The sequence below is a fragment of the Cynocephalus volans genome, chromosome 9 (assembly GCF_027409185.1).
Source record: "Cynocephalus volans isolate mCynVol1 chromosome 9, mCynVol1.pri, whole genome shotgun sequence".
Taxonomy (NCBI): domain Eukaryota; kingdom Metazoa; phylum Chordata; class Mammalia; order Dermoptera; family Cynocephalidae; genus Cynocephalus; species Cynocephalus volans.
Window position 1 is genome coordinate 12290691 of NC_084468.1, and position 22888 is coordinate 12313578.

The 22888-nt window shown below is 38.3% G+C and overlaps 1 protein-coding gene across 6 annotated transcripts in view; it reads left to right on the forward strand.

The window, feature by feature from the left end:
* Positions 1-327: 327 nt before the first annotated feature.
* Positions 328-22888, forward strand: part of CPEB2 (cytoplasmic polyadenylation element binding protein 2) — a 63374-nt gene continuing 40813 nt past the window's right edge. For 2 of the 6 annotated variants that reach the window (XM_063107858.1, XM_063107859.1), the window contains exons 1-4: positions 328-2013; positions 4940-5221; positions 5968-6057; positions 14082-14172. In XM_063107858.1, the coding sequence (XP_062963928.1) occupies positions 328-2013; positions 4940-5221; positions 5968-6057; positions 14082-14172 (2149 nt within the window). Of the gene's footprint in view, positions 2014-4939; positions 5231-5967; positions 6058-14081; positions 14173-22888 lie in introns of all 6 variants that reach the window. The other 4 variants (XM_063107861.1, XM_063107863.1, XM_063107860.1 and 1 more) reach the window with 2 other exon arrangements.

The window sequence follows — 22888 nt, forward strand, 5'->3', positions numbered from 1 at the left end:
GGGGCGGCCTCGCGCCCGCGCGTGCCGGGACGCACCGCGGGGGGCGGTGCGATTGTGAGGTGGCGCTGACGCACGTTCCGGGGTTCTTAAGCGGCGAGGACGACGGGGAGGCGGCGGCCCCGGAGCGGGTCTCGGGAGGCGGCGGTGATCGCCGCGAGGGTCAGCGGAGCCCAGGCTGGTGCCCCCCCCCCCGCCTCAGTCACAGTGTCCCTCTCTCACTGACTTTCCCCTCTCCTTCCACCACGGCCGCGCCGCCCCAGCCCCGGCGGCTTCCCAGGCGGGGCACAGGACGGGGCGCGTCTCCTCCCGCTGCCGCCGGCCTCCTAAATGAGGGACTTCGGATTTGGGGTACTGCAGCCCGCCCCGCTCCGAAACAGCCTTCCCGGGCCCCTGTTGAGCGGCGGGGCGTACGGTCCCTACGCCGGGGAGCCCGGCGCGGCCGCCGCCCCGCTGCCCTCCGCCACGCCCTTCGGCCCGCTCTCGCCGCTGCCGTTGCCTGTCACCGGCTTCTCCGAGGCCGCCTCCCCCTTGTCCATCCCCCTCGGCGGCGGCGCGGGCAGCTCGGCCGCCGCCGCTTCCTCTTCCTCCCCGTTCCTGGCGCATCAGCAGAGCATGCAGGATGAGCCGCGGCTAAGGCTGACACAGCAGCCGGCGCGGCCGCTCTCGGGGGCGGCGGCCGCGGAGAAACTCCCCAACCACCACCCCGGCGGCGGCGGCGGCGGCGGCGGCGGCACGAACGCGGGTGTGACCCACCTCCTCCCCTCCCAGGACTTCAAACCGAGTCTGCACCACCCCTCCTCCTCCTCCGCCTCCTCCTGCTGCTGCCGCACCTCCTCCCCGCAGGACTTCAGTAAGCGGCAGCAGCAGCAGCTGAGCAGCCAGCAGAGGAAAGAGTTCAGCCCTCCCCACCTTCCCCACCCTCTGGACTCGAAGCAGCCGCCGCCGCTCCACTGCCCCGGACGGTTCAGCCCGCCGCCACCGCCGCCGCCCGGCCAGTTCCTCCAGCCGGCGCAGCTCGCCAAGCGCCAACAGCCGCAGCCGCCGCCGTTCAGCCTCCCGCACCCGCAGCACCTCCCGCCGCAGGACTTCGCCCCGCGGCAGCGCCCGGCCGACCTGCCCCCGGTCCCGCAGCTCCCGCCCTCGCCGCCCGCAGCCCCTCGGCGCCGCCACGGAGGCGCGAGCAGCCCTCACAAGACCCCGGCCGCGGGCGAGGGCAGCGCCGCCGAGCCCCCCAATGCGGGCTTGGCCCCCTCGACGCCGCCGGTAAACCCCTCGCCGGGCTCCATGGAGTCCCCCAACCACCCTCTGCTCAACAGTCCCAGTAACCTCCTGCCCGGCGGGGCGCTCGGCGCGGGCGCCTTCAGCAGCCTGCAGAGCCCGGACCTTCCGCACCCCGGCGGCGGCGGCGGCGGCGGCGGTGGGGGCGGGGTGCCCCCCGGAGGCGGAGGGGGAGGCGGCTCCGCGTCGCCGCCGCCGCTGCCCGGCTTCGGCACCCCCTGGTCGGTGCAGACCGCGTCGCCGCCTCCCCAGCCCCAGCAGCCGCCGCCGCCGCCCCAGCAGCAGCCGCCGCCTCCGCCCCAGCAGCCGCCCCAGCCGCAGCCGCCCGGCTCGTCGGCAGCCACCCCGGGCAGTGGCGGCGGCGGCGGCTCGCTCAGCGCCATGCCGCCGCCCAGCCCCGACTCGGAGAACGGTTTCTACCCCGGGCTGCCGTCGTCCATGAACCCGGCCTTCTTCCCGAGCTTCTCACCCGTGTCGCCGCACGGCTGCGCGGGGCTAAGCGTGCCGGCGAGCGGCGGCGGTGGCGGTGGCGGCTTCGGCGGCCCCTTCTCGGCGACCGCCGTACCCCCGCCGCCGCCGCCCGCCATGAATTTACCTCAGCAGCAGCCCCCGCCGCCCGCGGCGCCGCAGCAGCCGCAGAGCCGGAGGTCGCCCGTCAGCCCGCAGCTCCAGCAGCAGCACCAGGCGGCGGCCGCCGCTTTCCTCCAGCAGAGGAACTCTTACAACCACCACCAGGTACGCGGGGCCGGGAGACCGCGGGCAGGGACCGGGACGGCGGCCGGGAGTGGCCCGGGAAGTGGCGACTAGGGTCGTTCGCCCAAGCGAGAGTGGGACTGAGACGGCAGATCAGGGGGACAGGAGCCGCGACCCCAGTCCCGGTGAGGCGGGCGGGCAGTGGCCACCGTGGGCTGCGGAGCTCAGGAAGCGGGATCGCGCTGGAAGCCGTCGCCCGGGCGCCCCCTCGAACGCCCCGGTGTGGCGCTGGGGGTTGGAGCCGGGGGCCGAGGGCAGGAGCAGCGTCCATTCCCGGCCCTCGTAGCGGGCGCCCCCGAGAACCCCGGGCGCCCCTAGCCTGAAGGGTCGCTGTCCTGGACCCCCGCCCCGGGTAGGCACGGCGAGGACCGGGCGGGGGCCTCGGAGGAGCGGCCGTGGGAAGCGAACTTGGCAGGAGAATGATGCCGGCGACGGTGCGTGCGGGGAGCCCGTGACTCTGCGCCGCCGTCCAATGAGGGAACGGGCGGAAAGGCTTTTTTTTGTCGAGTTTGTTGCCTTCTCCATTGGCCGGCCGGGGATCCCGCCGGGAAGCCGCAGCGGCCAGGCGGGCGGGCCGTCGGGCCGCTTCCAACGCCCGCCAGCCGGAGCAACCTGCCGCCGCGCCGCGCTCTGCCGGCGGCCCTGGCTCCTCCTGCGTGGCCGCGTCCTCAGCTGTCAGATGGCCTGAAATGAGAGACTGTGGGTAATGTCTCGTCTCGTCGGTCCCACCGGAGATGCCCACGATGGTTTAGTTCGTGTTCGTGTGTGTGTGTGTGCGCGCGCGCGTGTGTGTAATGTGTTGAGGATTTTAAGACAAAACTAATCTTGAATCTGGGCTTAGTGTTTCCTCGTTGGCTTTGGTACGTGTTTTGGTGGCCTTGATCTTCTGTGAGAGAATTAATGAGCTGTGTGTATTTTAAGTGGGCAATTTTATGAACTAACCCTGGGCGGGGTTTTTGTTTATCAGGGTCCTTTCTGATTCAAGGTCTTGTTTGTTTTCTCCTCAGTGCAATTGCTGGGGGGACTGCTCGGTTGGTTTGTTGATATTGGAAGAGCGTTTTGTTGTTTTTAATGTAGTCAGCTCTTATTACAGTGATCATTCTGTGGAAGTTCATTTTTATAATGAAGGATTGACAGAGAAGCAAAATTTGACCTGACCCAGTGTTTACTTAACTCTTAATTTTTTACGTTGGTCAAAGTTGTCAAGGGTTAACCTTTTAAAAACTGAATACTATCTAAATTATCCAAAGTAACAGTTAACAGTTTTTGTTGAATCATTGCATTGCTCCCAGAGAAACAGAATGTGGCCTGTAAGGATTGAAAATAAGGAATTTTGAGATAATCTGCTTTTCCAAAATTTACGTACTGTTGAGCAACTGTCTTTTGCGTCTTAGGGTCTTCGTTTTTGGTTTTGGTTTTTTGGGGGGGTTTTTTAACTGGAAACTTGCCACAGAAAATTATAGTTAATTTTACGTTCTAAGACATGATATGAAACATTAGATGAATATATACCATGATCCTTATCTAACTGTAGCCTGCTTTTGGACAAAAGATGGGTCTCGTCATGGATTGTAAAAAGTCACACAGCTTTCATATGGAATTTTAGATCACTGGAAGTGAACTTTGAACGCTGAATCATTTAGTAAGGAAAGTAAGGCCCTCAAGAATGGAGTGGTTTGTCCATGGCCCTTTAGTTATGTTTTTGAAGTATGGGGAAGGGGAAAGAGTAGTATATACTCATGATTATATTAACATTTAAAACTTTAGAAAAATAGGTACTGTACGTCAGAAATTGTCTTGTGACAACAGGTTTAATTTTAAGAGTACCATATCTATGTATTGATTTTTAGTAACTGCATTGTCTATACTTCCTTTGGCTAAATCTAAGCACAAACTTACTAAAGAATAAGCTTACTGACAATAGAATTCCTAGCAATTAATACCTCTTCAAAAAAAAAAAACTACAATTACATACTTTTGATGGGTTTTCCATTATTTGATGACTTAACTTACCTTGCCATAGGTTCTAGATTAGAATATGATTTACTTTTGAAAATGAACAAACTTAATGGCGACTTGAATGGAGATGTATACTAAAATCTCTGCTAGAATAATCAAAACATATAGTTGTTTATTGGCAGTATATCTCAGTGGATCCACCTATGGGTAACATCAGACAATTGCTTAACAGTTCATAGGTAATTAAGTGAAATAAAAGCAAAACAAAAAAAAACACTTTAAAAGAAACTATACTAAAACTGTAATAAAATACCTTACAAGTTGAATAAACAATGCAAAAAATGACATATTTCCTATACTGTCTCTATCCCAACAGGCATTTTTAATTCGTGCAAGAAAGTGACCAAATGTTATCATTATCCACTTTTGTCGTGGTATAACTTGTTTTGAAACCTAAAGTCTAAATATTCCACTTACGTCATTGGGATATTTTAGTTAATAAAGACTATATTTTTAGTTGTGTGTTTAGCAGAATGTGACTGCTTTAAGATCACAATGTAGGTTATAACTTTAAGGACCTTCAATGTTAATTTCAATTTTTAAAAGTTCATATCTATATATTTTTTTTCACATTTGTCATGTATATGCTTCTGTCTGAAGGAAAAAAAGTAACTGCATGGTTTTATTTTAGTAATTGTTGTGAAGCATAAGCTTCATATTATCATATTTATAATAAACAAGAGGATGAAAACTTGCCCAGCACTAAGTAAATTTGATTTCATATAGCAAGCTCTCAAGACCATTATTTTTTGTAGACTACTTAAGATATATTCTGTTGCCTTTATATCTTTCTTTTGTTTTAAGATCATATAAATTCTTAGCTCAGGTCTAAAACTTGAATTATAAACTCTTTAAATGCCTGTAATTTAAATAGATGTGTTTTCTTCAGCCTCTTCTGAAACAATCTCCTTGGAGCAACCATCAGAGCAGTGGCTGGGGCACTGGAAGTATGTCCTGGGGAGCAGTGCATGGCAGAGATCATCGTAGAACTGGAAACATGGGAATTCCAGGAACTATGAATCAGATATCTCCATTGAAGAAACCGTTTTCTGGTAATGTCATAGCACCACCGAAATTTACTCGCTCTACTCCATCACTGACTCCAAAATCTTGGATTGAAGATAATGTGTTCAGAACAGACAACAATAGTAATACACTCTTACCCTTACAGGTAAGAATGGTATGTAAATAGCCTTATATTCTGATATTAATCTTTCAAAATAAGTTGGGTGGTGGTGGTATTAGATAGTAGCAGTATGATAAAATTAAAACTAGATTTAAAGTTCTAGTCTTTAAGCATATATTTAATTATCAAAGGGTAAAATATCTGTACAGAGAAAAATTTGAGAACGTGAAAAACTCTATAAACCCTCAATGGAAAATAAGCTACATGAAATGTAGAAAAACCTGTTATATCTCTTAAATATATATATTGAAGCTTTTAATTGGCCATTCCTTAAGGATGCCTTAATTTGTTAATTAATATGCCACCAAAACTTGCTTCTACTGTAATATAGTTAGTCTAAAGTTTTCAGTAATTTTAATTATTCATAGATTTGACCATGATCAGCTGTATATATATATTAAAATATACTTGGTACAGCTATGATTGTGGTAGAATAATATTAGGGCTTTTTGCATCTAATTCAAATTTGTCTTCACTGGTCCAGTGACTATTTTTTCGAAATGTGGCCTAATATTTATGGTGATCAGACATTTTTTTTTTTTCAGGCCTTTCACTATATTGTTTAGTTCCCTTAGGAGTTTGTTTTTTTTTTTTCCCCCTAAAATCTTTAGAGGATGGAATGAAGATTTAAGATAGAACTCTGATTGTTTTTGTTTTCTTTCTTTTTTATTTTGGGTGGGTCTGGGGAAGAAAACTGCTCATTTCTGATGAAAACTTCTATGCTATTGAAGGTGAGATCTAGTTTGCAGTTGCCAGCTTGGGGCTCAGATTCACTCCAAGATAGTTGGTGCACTGCAGCCGGAACATCCAGAATAGACCAGGTAGGCTGCACAGTGTATATTTTTCAGGATTTTGGCTAGGAGTTAAGTATATATGAGTAGGATTTATAATTTACTTTTCCAATTATACTTATTTAAGCCTGTTTCAGAGGGCATTAAAGAAATTTAAGGATCACCTGATTTAAACTATTTGATATGAAATGAAATTTCATTTTCAAATTTAAAAGTAATTCATAATCATTTTAGATTTCCAAAACACAATAAATTTATTTTTGGAAAAAGGAATTAATTATATACCCAAGAGCACCTGACTTTAAACATCAGTCAAACTAAACAGATTTTATCACCTTTTAGAGTTATTTGCAATTAAGTACAAAACCATATATTTACTTAACAATCAGCCTTATATTTCATCAATGTTTTACAGAACTGTTTAGTAAATTTTTATCATGAAATCTATAACATTTGTCCTGAAATATATTTTTCAAAAAGCTCTGTCTTTTTTTTTTTTTTTTTTTGCTTGTATGTTAAACATTATGGTATAGTATTTCTCCGTCCTGAATTTTGTTACTGCTTTTATATCCTGTCTTCCGAATATTCAGTTTTCAATGGAGAAACCCTGAGTCAAGAAGCTGGGAAATTAGTCTTAATCACATTACCATCAAGCCCTTTATGGTTGCAAAATGCTATTTTTCTTCCTGCAGACTGAACTTGAATGCATACTGAATACCAAGTGATGAGAATTATTACAGGATATAGAAAACTCAGTCCTTATTTAGGAGAATTCTTTCTTATAGAGCCCAAGTTTGAATGAGCAAAGACGGGACATAGTGTGAGTTATGTGAATGAAGCTATGTTATTCTTAGCTAAGGCTTTTCCTTGGTTAATTTATCAGCATGAGATGATTATACAAGTAAGGACTGTTTAATAATACATTTGTAAATAGCATACTAATCTAGAGAGTTAGCACTAACTTCTTTGATAATCAACCATTAGCAGTTGTTTTAGACAAGTCCTACCTATTTACTAAAATAGTTCTGCCAGGATCTCCACTTAGAAATAGTTATCTCACGTAATTAGCAATTTATTTTCTTGCTAATATAAGTTAGCTAGCATCTATTTCTACTGCTTTCTCCACTCTTGCCCAGTTAGGCCATATTAGTGACTTTTTTATGGTAGCACTTTTATATTGTTCAAATTGAATACATAAATACCTAGGAGATGGTATGTTAGGAGAGTAAAATTATTGTAATTATTTCGAAGGTGGCAAGAGAAATGTTTTTAGAGGAAGGGACATAATTATTCTAAGTGTATATGTGGGAAAAAGCCATAGGATACGTGTCTGAGAGATTTGTATCCATGGAGAAGAAAGATGACAAATTAGCTGGCCTAAAAGGTCCATGGGGGTGGGTGCAGCTGTTGAGAAATTAGCTTATTGGGAGTTTACAGTTAGAGGAATACTAGAGGTGACAACAGAAGGGAAGTTTTCAACCTGAGCTCTGGGACTGCTACAGGACAAGGGCTCCAGCCCTCCCACTTAGACTTCATTAAAAACTACTCTGCTTTTACAGGTTTTATAATCTGGAGTTTGGGGTACCTTCATTTTAGGAAAAAGGATTTGGTGCTTAAAGTAAATTTTTGGTAAACTGCTGAGGTATGGCATTCCCTTTGACTCTTGTACAGAGATGTAATGTGCTGAAGTTGAAGAGAATGGTGAAAAAAAAAAAAAAGAAAAAGAAAAGAGGTAACAGAAAGTAAATTGAACTGGAAGGAAAGGAAGTCTGAAACCTGAATCTTCTTCCTCTTTTTCTTACAATCCTTATGTCATTGAATTCATCTCTCTGGTTATTAGTTTCTTTATCTATAAAAGAAGGACATTGAACGAGGTCATGTGAGGCCTTTTCAGCCCATTCATACTTTCTCTGATGTTTTGGCCATTTTTTTTTTCCTCCTTGCTCCTGCTCCGGTACCCGCTCACCTTTATTTATAGAATATAAGCATCTTGGTTTCTTGGGGGGAAAGGTCTAAGGTATTGGTCTAAGGCAGCGGAGGTAGATTATCACCTTACAACTAGTGTCAAAAGCAGTGTCATTGTGTTCTTCTGTTTGTTTTGAACATTATTTGTTCTGTTTCCATCTTTCCATAAAAGGTTGAGGTATTTGAAGTTGAGGTTCTTAAAAATACAGCAGCAGCTATAAACTGGAATTGGTATCTTAAAGCATTGGGTACTTCCTCACTATTTGACAAAATTGAAATTATACAAAATACTTAATCACTTAAATCTGGGGAGATTATTTTCATTTTTTTACCTTTTGTCATCATACATAACATTTTAATATTAGCAAGTGTTTGTTAACAAATATATTATTTTCAAGCATTTAACTTTTTATTTCTTTTATTCTCAAGCTGATTAGGCCTAGAATATACTCAGTTATAGAACTGAAGTCTTAATTCTCTTAGTTCTTATACATTAATTCTCTTAATTCTTATACTTGGATACTTCAGGACTTACCTATACTAAGAGCTGAACATGTAATTGAATTCAATAAGTGGAAAGAAATAGTTTTGTAGACTGATTTATTTTTATGTAAAATTTTGTGGGTTGACATTTCTTTATTTTAAATAAGCTTTTTATGGAAAAGCTTCAATTTATAAATTTTTAAAAGCAAATGAAATTGTTATGCATATTTCTAACTTTAAAATAATTGTTAGATATCTCTATTAATTTCCTTAAGGCTAAGAATTGCTTTACTTTAAAATGCTGTTAGGGCTGGCCGGTTAGCTCAGCTGTGTAGACTATAGTCTTAAACACCAAGGTCATGGGTTTGGATCCCCATGTTGGCCAGCCAAAGGGGGTGGGTGTAAAACGCTATTAGCTATTAACAGTTCACTGTAAACAAAGCAATGTCATGCAACTGTAATACACCATGTGAAGCCTATAAATGTGTGTTGTTGGCCTGTCCCCTAGTTGGGTGATTATCAATTATTATCAATAGATTTTTGTTGTTACAGAATCTCTGCTTGCAGTGCTTGAGAACGTAACATAAACTACATTGAATTAATTGAAGATATTTTCCACCCATCTTTAATATCCAGGCTGTTATTATAATGCAATAAACAGTAACTTGGAGATGGCTCTCAGAAAAATATAGTTTTTGAGTCTCTTCATCTTACTCAAAAAACAGTACATAGTAGCAGGCCAAGTCCAATATTTCATCTAATAAAGCATTCTTTAAATTGAGGTTCTTAAACCAGATGAACTCTGGGGACATTGGTAGTCATCAAATTGTTATACCTCTCGTATACATGCTTAGGTAATGGATGTATTTTTTTTATGTTTCTTATCCTGTGTTCAGTTCTTTATTTGTACTTGAAATATTTTCAACTTGTTTTTCCATTTTCTTTAATTCTTGTGGGTACTAGCATAACTTTGGCTGCTTTTGGCCTTTTAAAATTTTCGAAACTTTTTTTTTCAGAATGGCTGTCAGCACTTTTTGAGATGCAGAATAAATAAAAAAATTTTAAGAAATGTGTTTTCATTGTTTATATGTATTTCAATTAAACTTGGGATATAGGGAGGAAAAATACTGTTCTTTGCCTATGAGAATGTAAAAATCCAGTTGGATAAATAAGGGGTATCTATGTGGAACAACTAGAGAATGATATGAGGGTTTATGAGATTGAGTGCCATGTTATTTAGTAAAACAGAGTAGCACATCATCTGCTGATAATTCAATGTGGAGTAATAACATTGTGTAATCAGGAAGATATAGTCAGTATTTAAAATTGAAGACAATATTAACACAACTTGCTTTTTTCTTTAAATTTTCTGAAGTAAAAATTAGAGAACTTTACACAAACATTGAAAGTATAGGAAAAGCTGATCTTTCTACTTCGTCAGAAGAATACATGTTCAAGCTTCTGGTATATCATTAAATATGAGAATGTAGGGTTTTTCTATAATCCATCTTTTTCTTTGGGATAGTACTTTGTTTTCGAGAGGAAAATGTTCTACTGGACCACTTCTTCTGAAATAAAACAGGGTTTTGAATATATCAAAGCAAAAAAATAATATCCCATCAAAAAGTTCCCTCACAATTAATTCCTTTTGTTGCACTAATTCTAGTATTGTACATTGACCTCCTTAGTTATTTTTCAGTGTTTGTAATCTTTTTCAAGTTCATCATTTTCAAGATTAGGATTACTTTCTTACTTTCTTTGGTTTTCAACCTTTCTAAGACCTTATTGAAGCTTCCATAAGTATTTGTGGCAAATGTATGTGTTTATGAAAATCAGTAAGATAAATATTAGAATAAAGAGGTTATATTTTTTCCACCAATGTATTCTAACATTTTTTTTTCTGTTATTGTGTGATTCTGTAATTTCAATTTCTGAAAGCCCATTTAGTTGATTCTTTACCAGATAGTTTTCATATTTTAAAATAGGTTGAAATAGGGGATAAACTTTTCCTCATAGAGATTCTTTTTGTGAAGTATCTTTGCTTTTTTCAAATAACCAAGTAGTAATAAATGTAAGTTCACTTCACTATGGCTTTCCATATTTATTAAGACTGATCAATATTGGTGTGTTCATGGCTACTTTAAAATTGCCTCAGGACTTCTATTTAGTTTTTAAACCAACGGCACTTTGCATGAACACAAATTTTTCTACTTCCCTATTTCAGAAGTATGCATGAGTATATTTGTTTTATAACCAGATTTGTTTCTGGTTTTCAGAAGTCATATTTTAATCTGTATAATTTACTTAATGGATTTATCTGTATCTTTTGCACATGAGCCTATAGATTTCATTAAATTCAAGAAACAATTTTGAGATGTCATGAGCTCTTTGCTTGCTCATGGTTGTTTTGTGTTTGTTGCTTTAAAAATCACGTGGGATGCAGCTGATGCGTAACAAAGAACAACTAAACTAATAGTTTTAAAACAGCTTTGCAGTTTTCTTTCCTAAAGTAGGAGTTTGAATCATGATCAAAGACTTGATATAAAAAGGAAGATAAGGAACCCTGTAAGTCAGCATCTCACTGTTTTAGTTGGATATAGGCATTCGAGCCGAAATTATTAATACATGCAACTTTTTTGAGTAACAACTCTCAGTTGATATATTGTGGTCACATATTTATATGAATAGCTTGCTTAAGGATTTTTTCTGTCATACCTTTATATTGTCCATGACACATTGACAGTGTATATAGAGTTTCTTCAATAATTTTACTGTGTGTTAGAGCACAATCACACTCCCTGCAATGCAGGTGGCTGCACTCCTTCTCCCACCTCCTCAGAAAAAGAAAGTTGCTTGAGGAATATCATTTGGGTGGTGTTAATAGTCACCATTAGTTAAGGCCATAGATTAGCTGAAGATGAGGCATAGGTTGATTCTGTTCAAAATTATCAGCCTGGAAAGATAGCTCTGAACTATAACACATTTTCTTCACAAGAATTTAGTTATTAGGATATAAAGTTTTTAAAATATAATATACTCTTAGAACCTATGTGATACAGCATACCTTCTGAGGGTTTTTTGCTTAATTATGTGAACATGAATTTTTATCATGACAGTTTATATTTTATAATTCTATTTTAAATACATCTTAGAACTTTGAATAGTACCTAATCTTCCATTGGATGGTTGGAAATTCAGGTTGATAGCAAGGCCACGTTAATATCTGATGCTTTTCTCAGTTTAGTCAATTAGCATTTGACTTCATGTTCTAAAGAGGATTTTGTAAAGGCATTATAGTCCTTTATAATTAATATTTAAAAAGTCTTTGTCGTCACAGAACTCAACTTACATATTTTTACAAAGGTTTATGATAGAGATAAAGTCGTATTCATTCAAAAGACGTTTGAGCGCTAGCTATATTCATAATTAGAAGTTCCCTAACCTTAATTAACCTAGAAGTTTAGAAGGAGAGACAGGAAAATCAACACATTAGTTATGAACGTAGTATAGTAGAAACACAGATGGAAATGTTTGGATGGATTCCTGAAATTGTATGTCGCTTTTGCCTGAGGGCCATCCTCTTCTCTATTCCAGTTTAATTTCATTTATCGTATACTATTTTGAATGTTTTTCTTTTCTATAATTTTTTAAAGTGAACTTTAGGCATTGTGTAGTTTTTGACATGATTATTGTATATTCTAGAAGCTGGAACCAGAGTCTAAAAAGATTTAGCGACTTATAAGATCGAGAAATTCAGTGCTTCTTAAAGTGTGGTCTTCAGGCTAGCAGAATCAGTATCACCTGGGAACTTATTAGAAGTACAGATACTCAGGTGCTACTCCAAACCTGCTGAATCAAACTCTGTTGATATGTCCCAGCAATCTGTGTGTTTAACTAGGCTATCTAAATGATTTTGAAGCACATTCAAGTTTGGGAACCACTATATAACTGCTTAGTTGTCTCTGCCTCCTTCACTAATCAAGGTCATTGTTCTAGTAGACAGTTGCTATTGATGGTTGTGTTAGACCTCAGGGGTCTTTGAGTAAAAATCACTAAGGGATACTGAGTACTTAATTGGTGATAAAGCTGAAATAAGAGCTTCCAGTCTAGCATTATTTCCATCATTCAATGTTACTTTTCACCCTTTTAATTCCTTGGCAGCAACTTATCTAGTTTACTCTAGTCCCCTAGCTTTATAAAGCTTACCACTCTAACATCATTTAGAGTAAATAAATGAACATATTCTTAGGGAAGTGTCTTATATTTTTCTTCAGCTTTCTAAAGAACTGATTCTGGATCTTCTCTGGATTGTGAACCCTTTTGGAAAACTGACGAAAGCTATAAACCATTTCTTCTGAAAAAAGAATTATGTATACAGTACACCCATGTACAGTGTGTTGTATATAATCTCAAGAGACTTCTGGTCTCTCTTGAAACTCATGGACCCAAGTTAAGAAATGCTTTATTATGATTTATAAGGGGACTTTTTTTTTTCCACTTAATTTTCTGATTCTTCCTTTTCCATTTTCTGTAGTATTCATTTTTAGAGTTTAAAATGGCCTATCCTGCCTACCCCACATATACCTACACTTGCATGAGTGTGTGGGCATACACACATATGCACAAACACATGCACACACTTAAATGGGTGGAGGATGGCACTGATGTTTTGTGGGGAAAAGCTACAGGGCTATTTGGAGGGCATGGGCCAGAGCCTGTTGTAGTATTTCTGTATATTTTTTTCATGTACGTTGAGTATGTGTTTAGCAGAATACAATATAAATTCATGGGCATTAAGGAATAAAATACCCTTTAGTAACCAAGTGGGGCGATTGAACATTGAGCAAACAAGACTTCTGACAACACAAAAGACTTCGTTCTGAGTCTTGGTGAAGTAGGAAACTTAGTGAGATGAGTGTGCTTTTGCCCTTCCTTCCCCTACACGCCTTGTGTGCAGGGGAAAGGGGGAAGGGAGGGCTTAGTAATGCAGAGACAAATATGAGAGCACTTTGGAGAGTGAGATTTGAATATTAATATTATAGGCATTAGTCTTTGTTCTGACTTTAGTATCTCATGCTTTTGAATTTTGCTGTATAAGATGCTTATGTAGGCTTTACTATGAAATTCAGACTACTAAGTCAAATAACAAAATGTTTGGTAGATGTTTAAAGAATGGTGCAATCATGGAATTAATTTTTCCTCCAAATATTTATTCTCCGAGTTCCAGTGTCTTTCTTCATAGATATGTGAGAAAAGTTTAGAAGTTAAATAAAATCTAAAAATGTTTTCTGCTTGTATAACATTTCAGAAGTCTTTATAGAGAATGATAACAACAGAAATTATTTTACTGTATTGCTTTAATATGTCAATGAAATTAGTATAAGATTTTGGTGATAAATATATTGAAAACTTTGTCCTCCGATACAAGAGACATCATAGCCCATGAGATCCGTAGTTATTGGTATTTTCTTGGGAACCAAATTGATTAGTAATATTATATTAATCAGATGCCGTATTTTATGTAAGAGAATTTAGATAATATTTTTATAATTGCTTTTTGAAAAAACTGCATAGATTATAAGTCTTTCTTTTTTCTTCTCTTCCAGGATCGAAGTAGAATGTATGACAGTTTGAACATGCACTCTTTGGAAAATTCCTTGATTGATATTATGAGAGCAGAGCATGACCCTCTCAAGGGTAGGTGAAAAAACATTTTTTAAAAAATATTTTTTATATCATACACCAGTCTATCTGCTTATCTTAACAGTTTTATATGAAAAGTGCAGTAACAACTATTTCAACTGTAAAATTCTATTATATATTTATTAATAAGAATTTTTGTTTTTAATGAAACATCATACTTTTTTATTGCTTAATGTGAACCCATCTCCCTTGACTTACAATTTAAGAAAAATTCACTATTTAGAGATATACTGCAGTTCACCTAGAATGAAGAATGGATCTAGAAGTGTACTGTAGGCACTTCTCTAGAATTCAGTCAAGAACAGAAATATTTTTTAAAATGTCTTAGAATACTTACATTCACAATTTGCAGTGATTCCAACCTAGAATTTTCCTAGGTTTACTAACTTCCTTATTTTTCTTCTACTGTCATATCAAAGGATTTTTTAAAGAGGAATCTTTTATATTAGCTTCTCTGAGGTGAAGAATAGCTCTTCATAAAAGTTGGGGGAAATTAGGAAAAATAATCATCAAACTGATCTTACAGTAGCAGTCTTCAGTAATTGTTAATGATATCTGAAGAAATTCCATTAACATATCTGTTTTCATTTGTGTAAAATGAAAAAAAAGTTAGCAATTTTTTTACATTTCTTTGTACAATATATCTCATTGCCCTTTATATTAATGGAGAAAATCTAGCAAACTGTGTGAACTGGACTGATGAGAGATAACGTGGTATCTGTTGCTACTTAATAAATTATGCCAAAACATAGCAGCTTTAAAACAACAATAAATACTTATGAAGGTACTTCAAAAATTTTATAGAAAAATGTGTATTATCTTTTAACTCTATTTTTCCATGAACTTTTTGAAGTACCCTTATATACCTCACGTAGTCTGTGGGTCAGGAATTCAGGAGCCACTTACCTATTTGGTTCTGGCTCAGATCTCTCATTGAATCAAAGTCATGGATTACTTTGTAAATTTTCTACATTTTTAGTTCTATAAAGCCAAGTAAAATTTTTCTTACAAGATTTATCCTAGAAACTCTTGAACTTGGGTGTTGGCAACAAGACAGTGGTGTGGGGTTAAGTTGATAATACCGATCATTTATCTAACCATTTCATTCTGTTTCTGGATTTTGGTTGTATAAAAGAGTTTCCTTGTTTTTCTAATTTCTTTATTTTAAGGAGCTTGAGAAGCTGAAGAGTTGTTAGTGATTATTGATGAAGTGGGCCAATGGTAATTTCCCACATAAGCTAATAAAGTTATACTTTGGGTTTGGTTTTTTTTTTTTTTTTTTCCCTACCAAAATTTAGCTTAGTTTTCTTGTGGGTTTTTTTTTTTTTTTTTTTGGAGTATTTGTGTATGGAAGTCTTGTTCATTTTCAGTGTTAAGCTGACAGTTCCAGTATTGTTTGTCTTCGATTCACCATTGAAGAAGAGAAGCTAGCAGCTTATGATTAAGAAGAATATCCCTCTGTTTAACTCCTTGACTTCTCTGTAAGGAAAACTCCTAGAAATTCTAATACAAGATAAAGTCATTTTATGAAAATATTGGAGAAAATAGTCAGTTTTTCTCTTTTTCTAGTCTGAGTTATAGTAAAGGTAGAGTGAAACCTAGAGAGAAGATCTTGCATATGGCTAAGAGGAATTTAATAATAATTTTTAAAAAGCGATTTAAAATTCTTTTATTAGAAAAATTATCTTTGGCTGTGGGAAAGGAAAAACATGGGCCCCACCACCTTTAGGAATTATCATAGTGACAAATCTGTTTATAATTGTGGTATTTTATGTTTCACGTGTTATGGTAGGGAATAAAAAAAGAGGAAAAGGAAGAAAAAACATTTGAGAAAACTTCTCTACATAGAATAAAGAAATAAGGCTGATACTTTTGCAGATTTTCATTATATACCTATTCAAAATTATCTTGATACCCAGGTGCTGCCACTTAAAGTTTTTTCTTCCTTTTCTTACTAGTACAAAGTCCACTGCCTCCTAGGATATCATATTGTATATTTTCTTGCTCCCCATACTCTGATCATTACACTTTTTCTTTGGGCTGGACCTCAGTAGAATCTATTAAAGCAAGATGGTTGCTGATGGAAGAAACCAACTGGGGTTAACTCCCAAGTTTTTTTCCCCTTTCTTTGCATTCCTAATCTATAGGACAGCACTTCAGCCTCTATTCCATCTTCTCATCCCTTTCAGAAAATCTTGTCCTCTACTTAATACAAAAAAAATCTTTTATCCCCCCAAAACAAAATGAATCTTATGCTTTCAAAAAGTTTTTTTAAAAAAACAGCCATTTTTCTTTGTCTTCCTTATAGGAGAAGAAAAAGGAGGAGGGAGTTGGAGGATAAATTTTTTAAATTAATTCCTTGTTTATATTAGTAAAATCTAAAAATTTTTAGAAAACTGTCAGAACTTGAGTGATCGGAGGTTATATTAGTTATCTATTGCTGAATAACAAATGACCCCCAAATTTAGCAGCTTAAAACAACGGTAAACATTTATTACTCAATAAGCACAGTTTCTGTGGGTTAGAATTTGGGAAGAGTTTAACTGGTTAGTTTTGGCCAAGGATTTCTCATAAGGTAGTAGTCAAGATATTGCTGGGCCTGCAGACATCTGAAGGTTGGACTGGGGCTAGACTATCCTATTCCAAGATGGCTCACTCACCTGGCTGGCAAGTTAGTGTGGCTGTTGGCAGAAGAACTGAGTTTATTGCCACATGGACCTCTACATAAGGGTGAGGTTTACTCACAACATGGTTGCTGGTATCCCCCAGAGTGAGTAATGAAGCTCAAGGCAAATGCTCCAGTGTCTTCTATGACCTTACTTCTGAGATCTCTCACCATCATTTCCACAACATCTGGTAGCTACATAGGTAAACTCTGCTCAATTTGGGAGGGGTTCACTACTCAAGAGATGTGGATACTAGGAGGCAAGGGTCAGTGGAGGTCATCATGGAGGCTGGCTCTCACCTTTTCACAGAGGTGAAAAGCAAAGCTGTAAATTTTCATTCAAGTCAAGGTGAGGGTTAGTGTCAATAGGAGGAAAAGCAGTTAAGCAGATCTCTAGAATGCAAAGAAAGAGGCAAGCTACTAGCCAGGCTGAGAACGGAGTAATTGTACTGACAAAAGCACCCTCTCATCCTCACTTACGCCCAAAATACTTCACTACAGCTTATTGCCGTTTCCTCCTTCCCAGTGGTTTTTACAGGTCAGTAGGGAGCATTTATTGTTTAATGTTAAGTTTTTTATGGTCTAGCTTAGCAGGTGGAAAGGGTCTAGTCTTGTTGGAGCTGTACAGATGTGAAATGATGGCAACCAAGGATAGAACTCTAAACATACTTTATTTTATTCCACTAAGTGTGCCTACTTTTGCACCAGATGGTGTCCTAGACACTGGCTGTACATTGTGTGAAAAAAATGTGTTCTCTGCTCTTGTGGAATGGAGATACAGACCTTACACAAACACAGTATACATGCAACTACATGGTGTTTGAAATACTGTGGAGGAAGATTATAAGGTGCTTAAAGAGATTGTTAGTGGAAGGAAGTGCCTAATTTAGGTGTGGAATAAAGGAAGCTGAGAACTGAGGCCTTAGCAGCACAATGATGGAAAACTACTGGGGGGAAATTGTCAACTAGACAAGGGACCCAGCAAAAGCATGGAAGAGATTGTCACATTGGAAGGCTAGTTCTGGGTGCAACACAGCTTAGTTAACACTGTCCTTTGGTCTGGATCTTCAACACCAACACAAGTTATATGCTTTCCTTTGCATGAGTGGCACTGACCGATCTGCTTTTTTTTATTCTGCAGTAGTTTCTCTCCACTAACATCCTATTTTCTGATGACTGTCTTGATACTTGGCAAATATTTTGCTTTTCAAAGGAAGGACAAGCATGAATTCTTTTAATGGTTAATGCAGATCATGCTTTGCTGCCAAGTACAGTTTTGTAATTTTGCAATTCGTATTTGCGTACCCATTTTAAATAATCTATGATATTTTTATGTATGCGTAGGTCAGTTCATTCCCATTTAAACAGAAGAAAAAGACAGTGATTATTGTTAAGCTCTCTTCACTGTCTGCACCCAACAGTTTGTAAAAAGATCTTACTATGTAAGTATTTTTGCCAAAAAATTGCTTATAACCCTCCCCAAAGTATAAGGACAAACAAAAAAATTTAATTTCAGCTCATAGAAGTTGATTTGAAAACTGTTGGAAGAAATACAGTTTATATAACAGTTCTTGGGAAGATCTGTCTCAGCAGGTTATAATGCCTTTACCAATGTTCTCTGAATAATTAAACTGAATTCAGGAAAAAGGATTTAGAATGTGATTTTATGTCAACAAATGTTTCGAAGTGAATGTCCTTAAAACCTTTTATTTACTATGTGTTTTTATATATCTAGCATCATTTTTATTACTTGATCACTAAACTCCTATTTTTTAGACTCTTGAAGTAAGAAGCTGTGCTTATTTTAGGGAATATAATCCCTGAGAAAATAAGAAATTACTCCTGTAAGATGCAAAGTGGTTGTAGTAGCACCAGACAAATTCTTGCTTCTTTTCATCCACTTTTCTCTGTTTCTCTTCAGCTGGCCTTAATATAAGATTGAAGTTCAGTGTCACAAAATAACTTCTATGAATTTCTAAAAGTCTGTCATGTGAGAACTTACATTTTATAACTTAAGGACTTTTGAGCTGGACAGAGTTTCTCAGAATCGGAGAGCATGTTGATCATGCAGGGTTTAGGGCCCACTCCCAGAGCTTGTGTTTCGCATGCTGTGTAAAAAGCACACTGGGAGAACTGTTACAGGAGAGCAATAGCAGAAAGATCTAGGAAAAACTGTGAAAGTTTAATGGCATTTACTAAAGTGCAGCAAATTACAAACTTAAATGAATGCCAGTGATGTACGAGTACATGCCAAAGCAGTTAAGTCGACCCCTTTTACACAGCCCTACTTTCTTCTCTCTGACCAGAGAAAGGGATACATTTCTCAAAACTGAGTTTACTTTTTCTTCAGCTACATGTGTTTCCTGGAGTCATAATTTTACTATTGCCAAAAAAAAATAAGACTGTCATGTATTAAAATGTCTTTTTTAAAAAGATAGTTGAGGTATTGCTTTGTACTGTTTTAGTTTTTAAATACAATGTTTTCCTTTATTTTAAAAAGGATTATGTAGAATTTATATATTCTTTTCCCTTTACTCTTTTGATTTTTGCTTTTTCTTACAGACCACAGGCCTTTGATAAGAAGAAAAAAATTATTACTAACTTTGGAATAAATTATATTCATATAAAAGGGACAGACATTTTATTAAATATATTCTGACTTTAAGAAATGATCACTCTTGTAATATTCATGGAACCTTAATACTTCACCCTCCGACTACTCAGAATAAAGTTTGTCATAATGAAAGTACAATTTACAAGAGTTTAACTTTTGTTATTGGTGGGAATATCCACAGATTGAAAAGGAAATTATGAAAGTGTGGTTGTAAATATCCTTGATTTAGAAAACTTATTCGAAATATAGTATCATGGGTAGAGATTTTTAAGTATTATTTTAATTTCCTTTCAGATAGTTGTCATTATTAGCAACTGTATTATTAAATTTCACAACATAGTTGAGCCATTATTTCTTCCAAGCATCTTTGAATATTTTCATAAATGATTTGAATTATGACAGACTGCAATTTCTGTTTTAAAAACTAAGACCTGTCAGACAGAAACTATAACAATTCTTCTTAAAATCAGTTTTATGTGTTCAGAACATACTGAAGGTCTGTTATTCACCACAACGCATCTTTTTATGATTTTAAATGTTTATAACTTATTTTTAAGTGGAAAATAAAGCAACAAAAAGGATGCTTCTTATATATAACTTCCAGTGATAACAGCAAGTACTTGTGATGAGTAGGCCTATGAATTTTAATTGCTTGTAGTATTTGAAGGAGTATCTGAGAATATTTTTTGAAGGTTTTTTTCTCCAAAGTACAGATTGAATATCCTTTATCCAAAATGCTTAGGATCAGAAGTGTTTCAGGTTTTGTATTTTTTTGGATTTGGGGATATTTGCATATACGTAATGATAGTATCTGGCGGGGGGACCCAAGTGTAAACACAGAATTCATTTATGTTTCATATATATTTTATATACATAGGCTGAAGGTAATTTTATACAATAGTTTAAATAATTTTGTGCATGAAACACATGAGGTCAGGTGTGGAATTTTTCACTGGTGGTATCATATTGCACTCAAAAAAGTTTTGGATTTTGGAGCATTTTGGATTTTGGATTTTTGGATGAGGAATGCTCAACCTGTATAACATTTTATCCTTTTAAAAATGTTTGTTTTCTTATTATAAAAAATAGCATTTATTCATAAAAGAAAATTTGGAAACACTTGAAAAAAACAAGTTTTAAAATCTTGAGTAGTCCCACAAACTAAGTATGATTGGTATTTTAGGGTATAATTTTTTTCAATCTTTTCTTTTTCCGTGTATAGACTCAAAATATTTGCAATGTTCAAATATTCATCTTCCCTCCAATTTGTTAACTTTTTAAAAAGTTAGTTTAAAAAATATTTGTGCATAAATTGAAAAGTTAACTAGTGCCATACAGCTTATATAACAAAAAAATAGAAGTCTTTTTCTTCATCTCTCTGTCTACCTCTGATTCTTCTTCCTTAGAGATGCCACTTTGTACTTATTTTTTTTACTAATTCTTCATGTAGTTATTTGTAAGTAATATGCTTTTGCTTCTATGTTTCCCGCATTGTAAGCATTATGTGTTCATACCCTGCTATGACATATCCTCTCAAAAAAATTATAAAACCACTTTTGTTTAAATCAGGTTTTATATTACTGAAATAATGCAAATAATATTCATAAATGAACCTTATATGTTTTGTAGTATAATATAACATTTTCTTTTTCACATAACTTTGTTTTTCCTGGAATTAATAATTGTCTTTTTTGGTTTGTTTGCGTTAGTTTTCTAAGTGCTTATCACTAATTCATCCCCCAGTTTATCCATAGAACTGTAAAGTTTCTTTCAACAGAGGTAAACACATCAAATAATCATCCAGATTGATTTTTTTTTCATTCATTCTTGTAGCCCTTCATAGCTGTCACTTTGGAATTCAATAATCCTGAGAATTCCTTTTTCCTGTGGAGTGCATGTTCTGGTCTTTGTGTCTTTTCCTTAATGGTTTACACCTTTTTTTTTGTTAGGCCAGTCTTACAGTAACTTGCTGCAGATGGATATAACTTTTGAGACCCTGTATAAAAATATATTTAGGGGCCGAGCCCGTGGCGCACCGGGAGAGTGCGGCGCTGGGAGCGCAGCGACGATCCCGCCGCGGGTTCGGATCCTATATAGGAATGGCCGGTGCACTCACTGGCTGAGTGCCGGTCACGAAAAAGGCAAAAAAACAAAAACAAATAAAAATATATTTATTCTACCTATTTAAAATGATAGGCCAATATGGAATTATATATTAATGATCTAGAATATTAAAGGCATTGCTTTCATTATTCTTTAACTTCCAGGGTTGCTATAAGTATGATGCTATTTTGAAACCTGTTCATTTGAATGATTGCCTTGTTTTGTGTTTTTAATTTTTTTGTTGTTTTTTTTCTGGAAGCTTTTAGGATCTTTTCATGAAGGTGGTTCTGAAATGTCATGATAATGAAGTGTGGGTCTTAGAGTACATGTGTGCACACGTACCTGCCTTTCTTCCTTCATTTCTTTTATTTATTGAACTGCACATCACTGGACTCTTTTAATTCAGGGACTCATTTCTTCAGTTCTTAGAAATTTGGGGAATTATTTTTTGGATAATTTCCTCCTTTCCATTTTTTATATTACTTCTTTTTGGAATTGCTGTTCTTCAAAAGTTATACCTCTTATACTTACCTGCTTTTCTTTTCTAGTTTTCGTTGTTTTATCTTTTGGTTTGCTTTTGAAGAGATTTCCTCCTCTCATTTTCCAATCCCTCTTTTGAGATCTTAATTTAAAAACTTTTTGCTGACTAATTTTTAAGACTCTCTGTGTTAGTCCATTTTTGTGTTGCTATCACAGAATACCTGAGACTGGATAATTTATAAAGAAAAGAGGTTTTTTGGCTCATGAGTCTGGGCAGCAGGCCTCAGGCTGCTTCAGCTCATGGCAGAAAGTGGCAGGGCAGCCAGTGGGTATAAGGAGAGGAAGCAAAAGAGACAGAGAGAGAGGAGAGAGGTCTCAGGTTTCTTTTAACAACCAGCTCTTGTGGGAACTAATCCGTTCCTAGGAGAGCTCACTCTCCCCTCCCCAAGGGAGGGCTTTAATTTGTTCATGAGGGATCTGTCCCTATGACCCAAACACCTCCCAACACTGCTATGTTGGAGATCATATTTCAACAGGAGCTTTGGGAGGACAAACATATCTAAACTGTATCACCCTCTGTAAAAAATATTTTCAGAACTTTCCTATTATGCTGTTTTATTCTTGTTTGATCTTATTTCTCTGGAGGATATTATAGTGTTTGAAAATTATTTCTCCGGTTCCTTGTATCATCTTTATTTCTATTTAGTTATGTTCTTTTCTATTTAATTATGTTCTTCCTTTTTTTTTTTTTTCTCATGTTGGAGTCTTTCATCAAATATCTTATGATCCTTTACTGTTCATTCATGTTTAAAGGTAAGACACAAAAATGGGGATTGGAAGCTCTATGT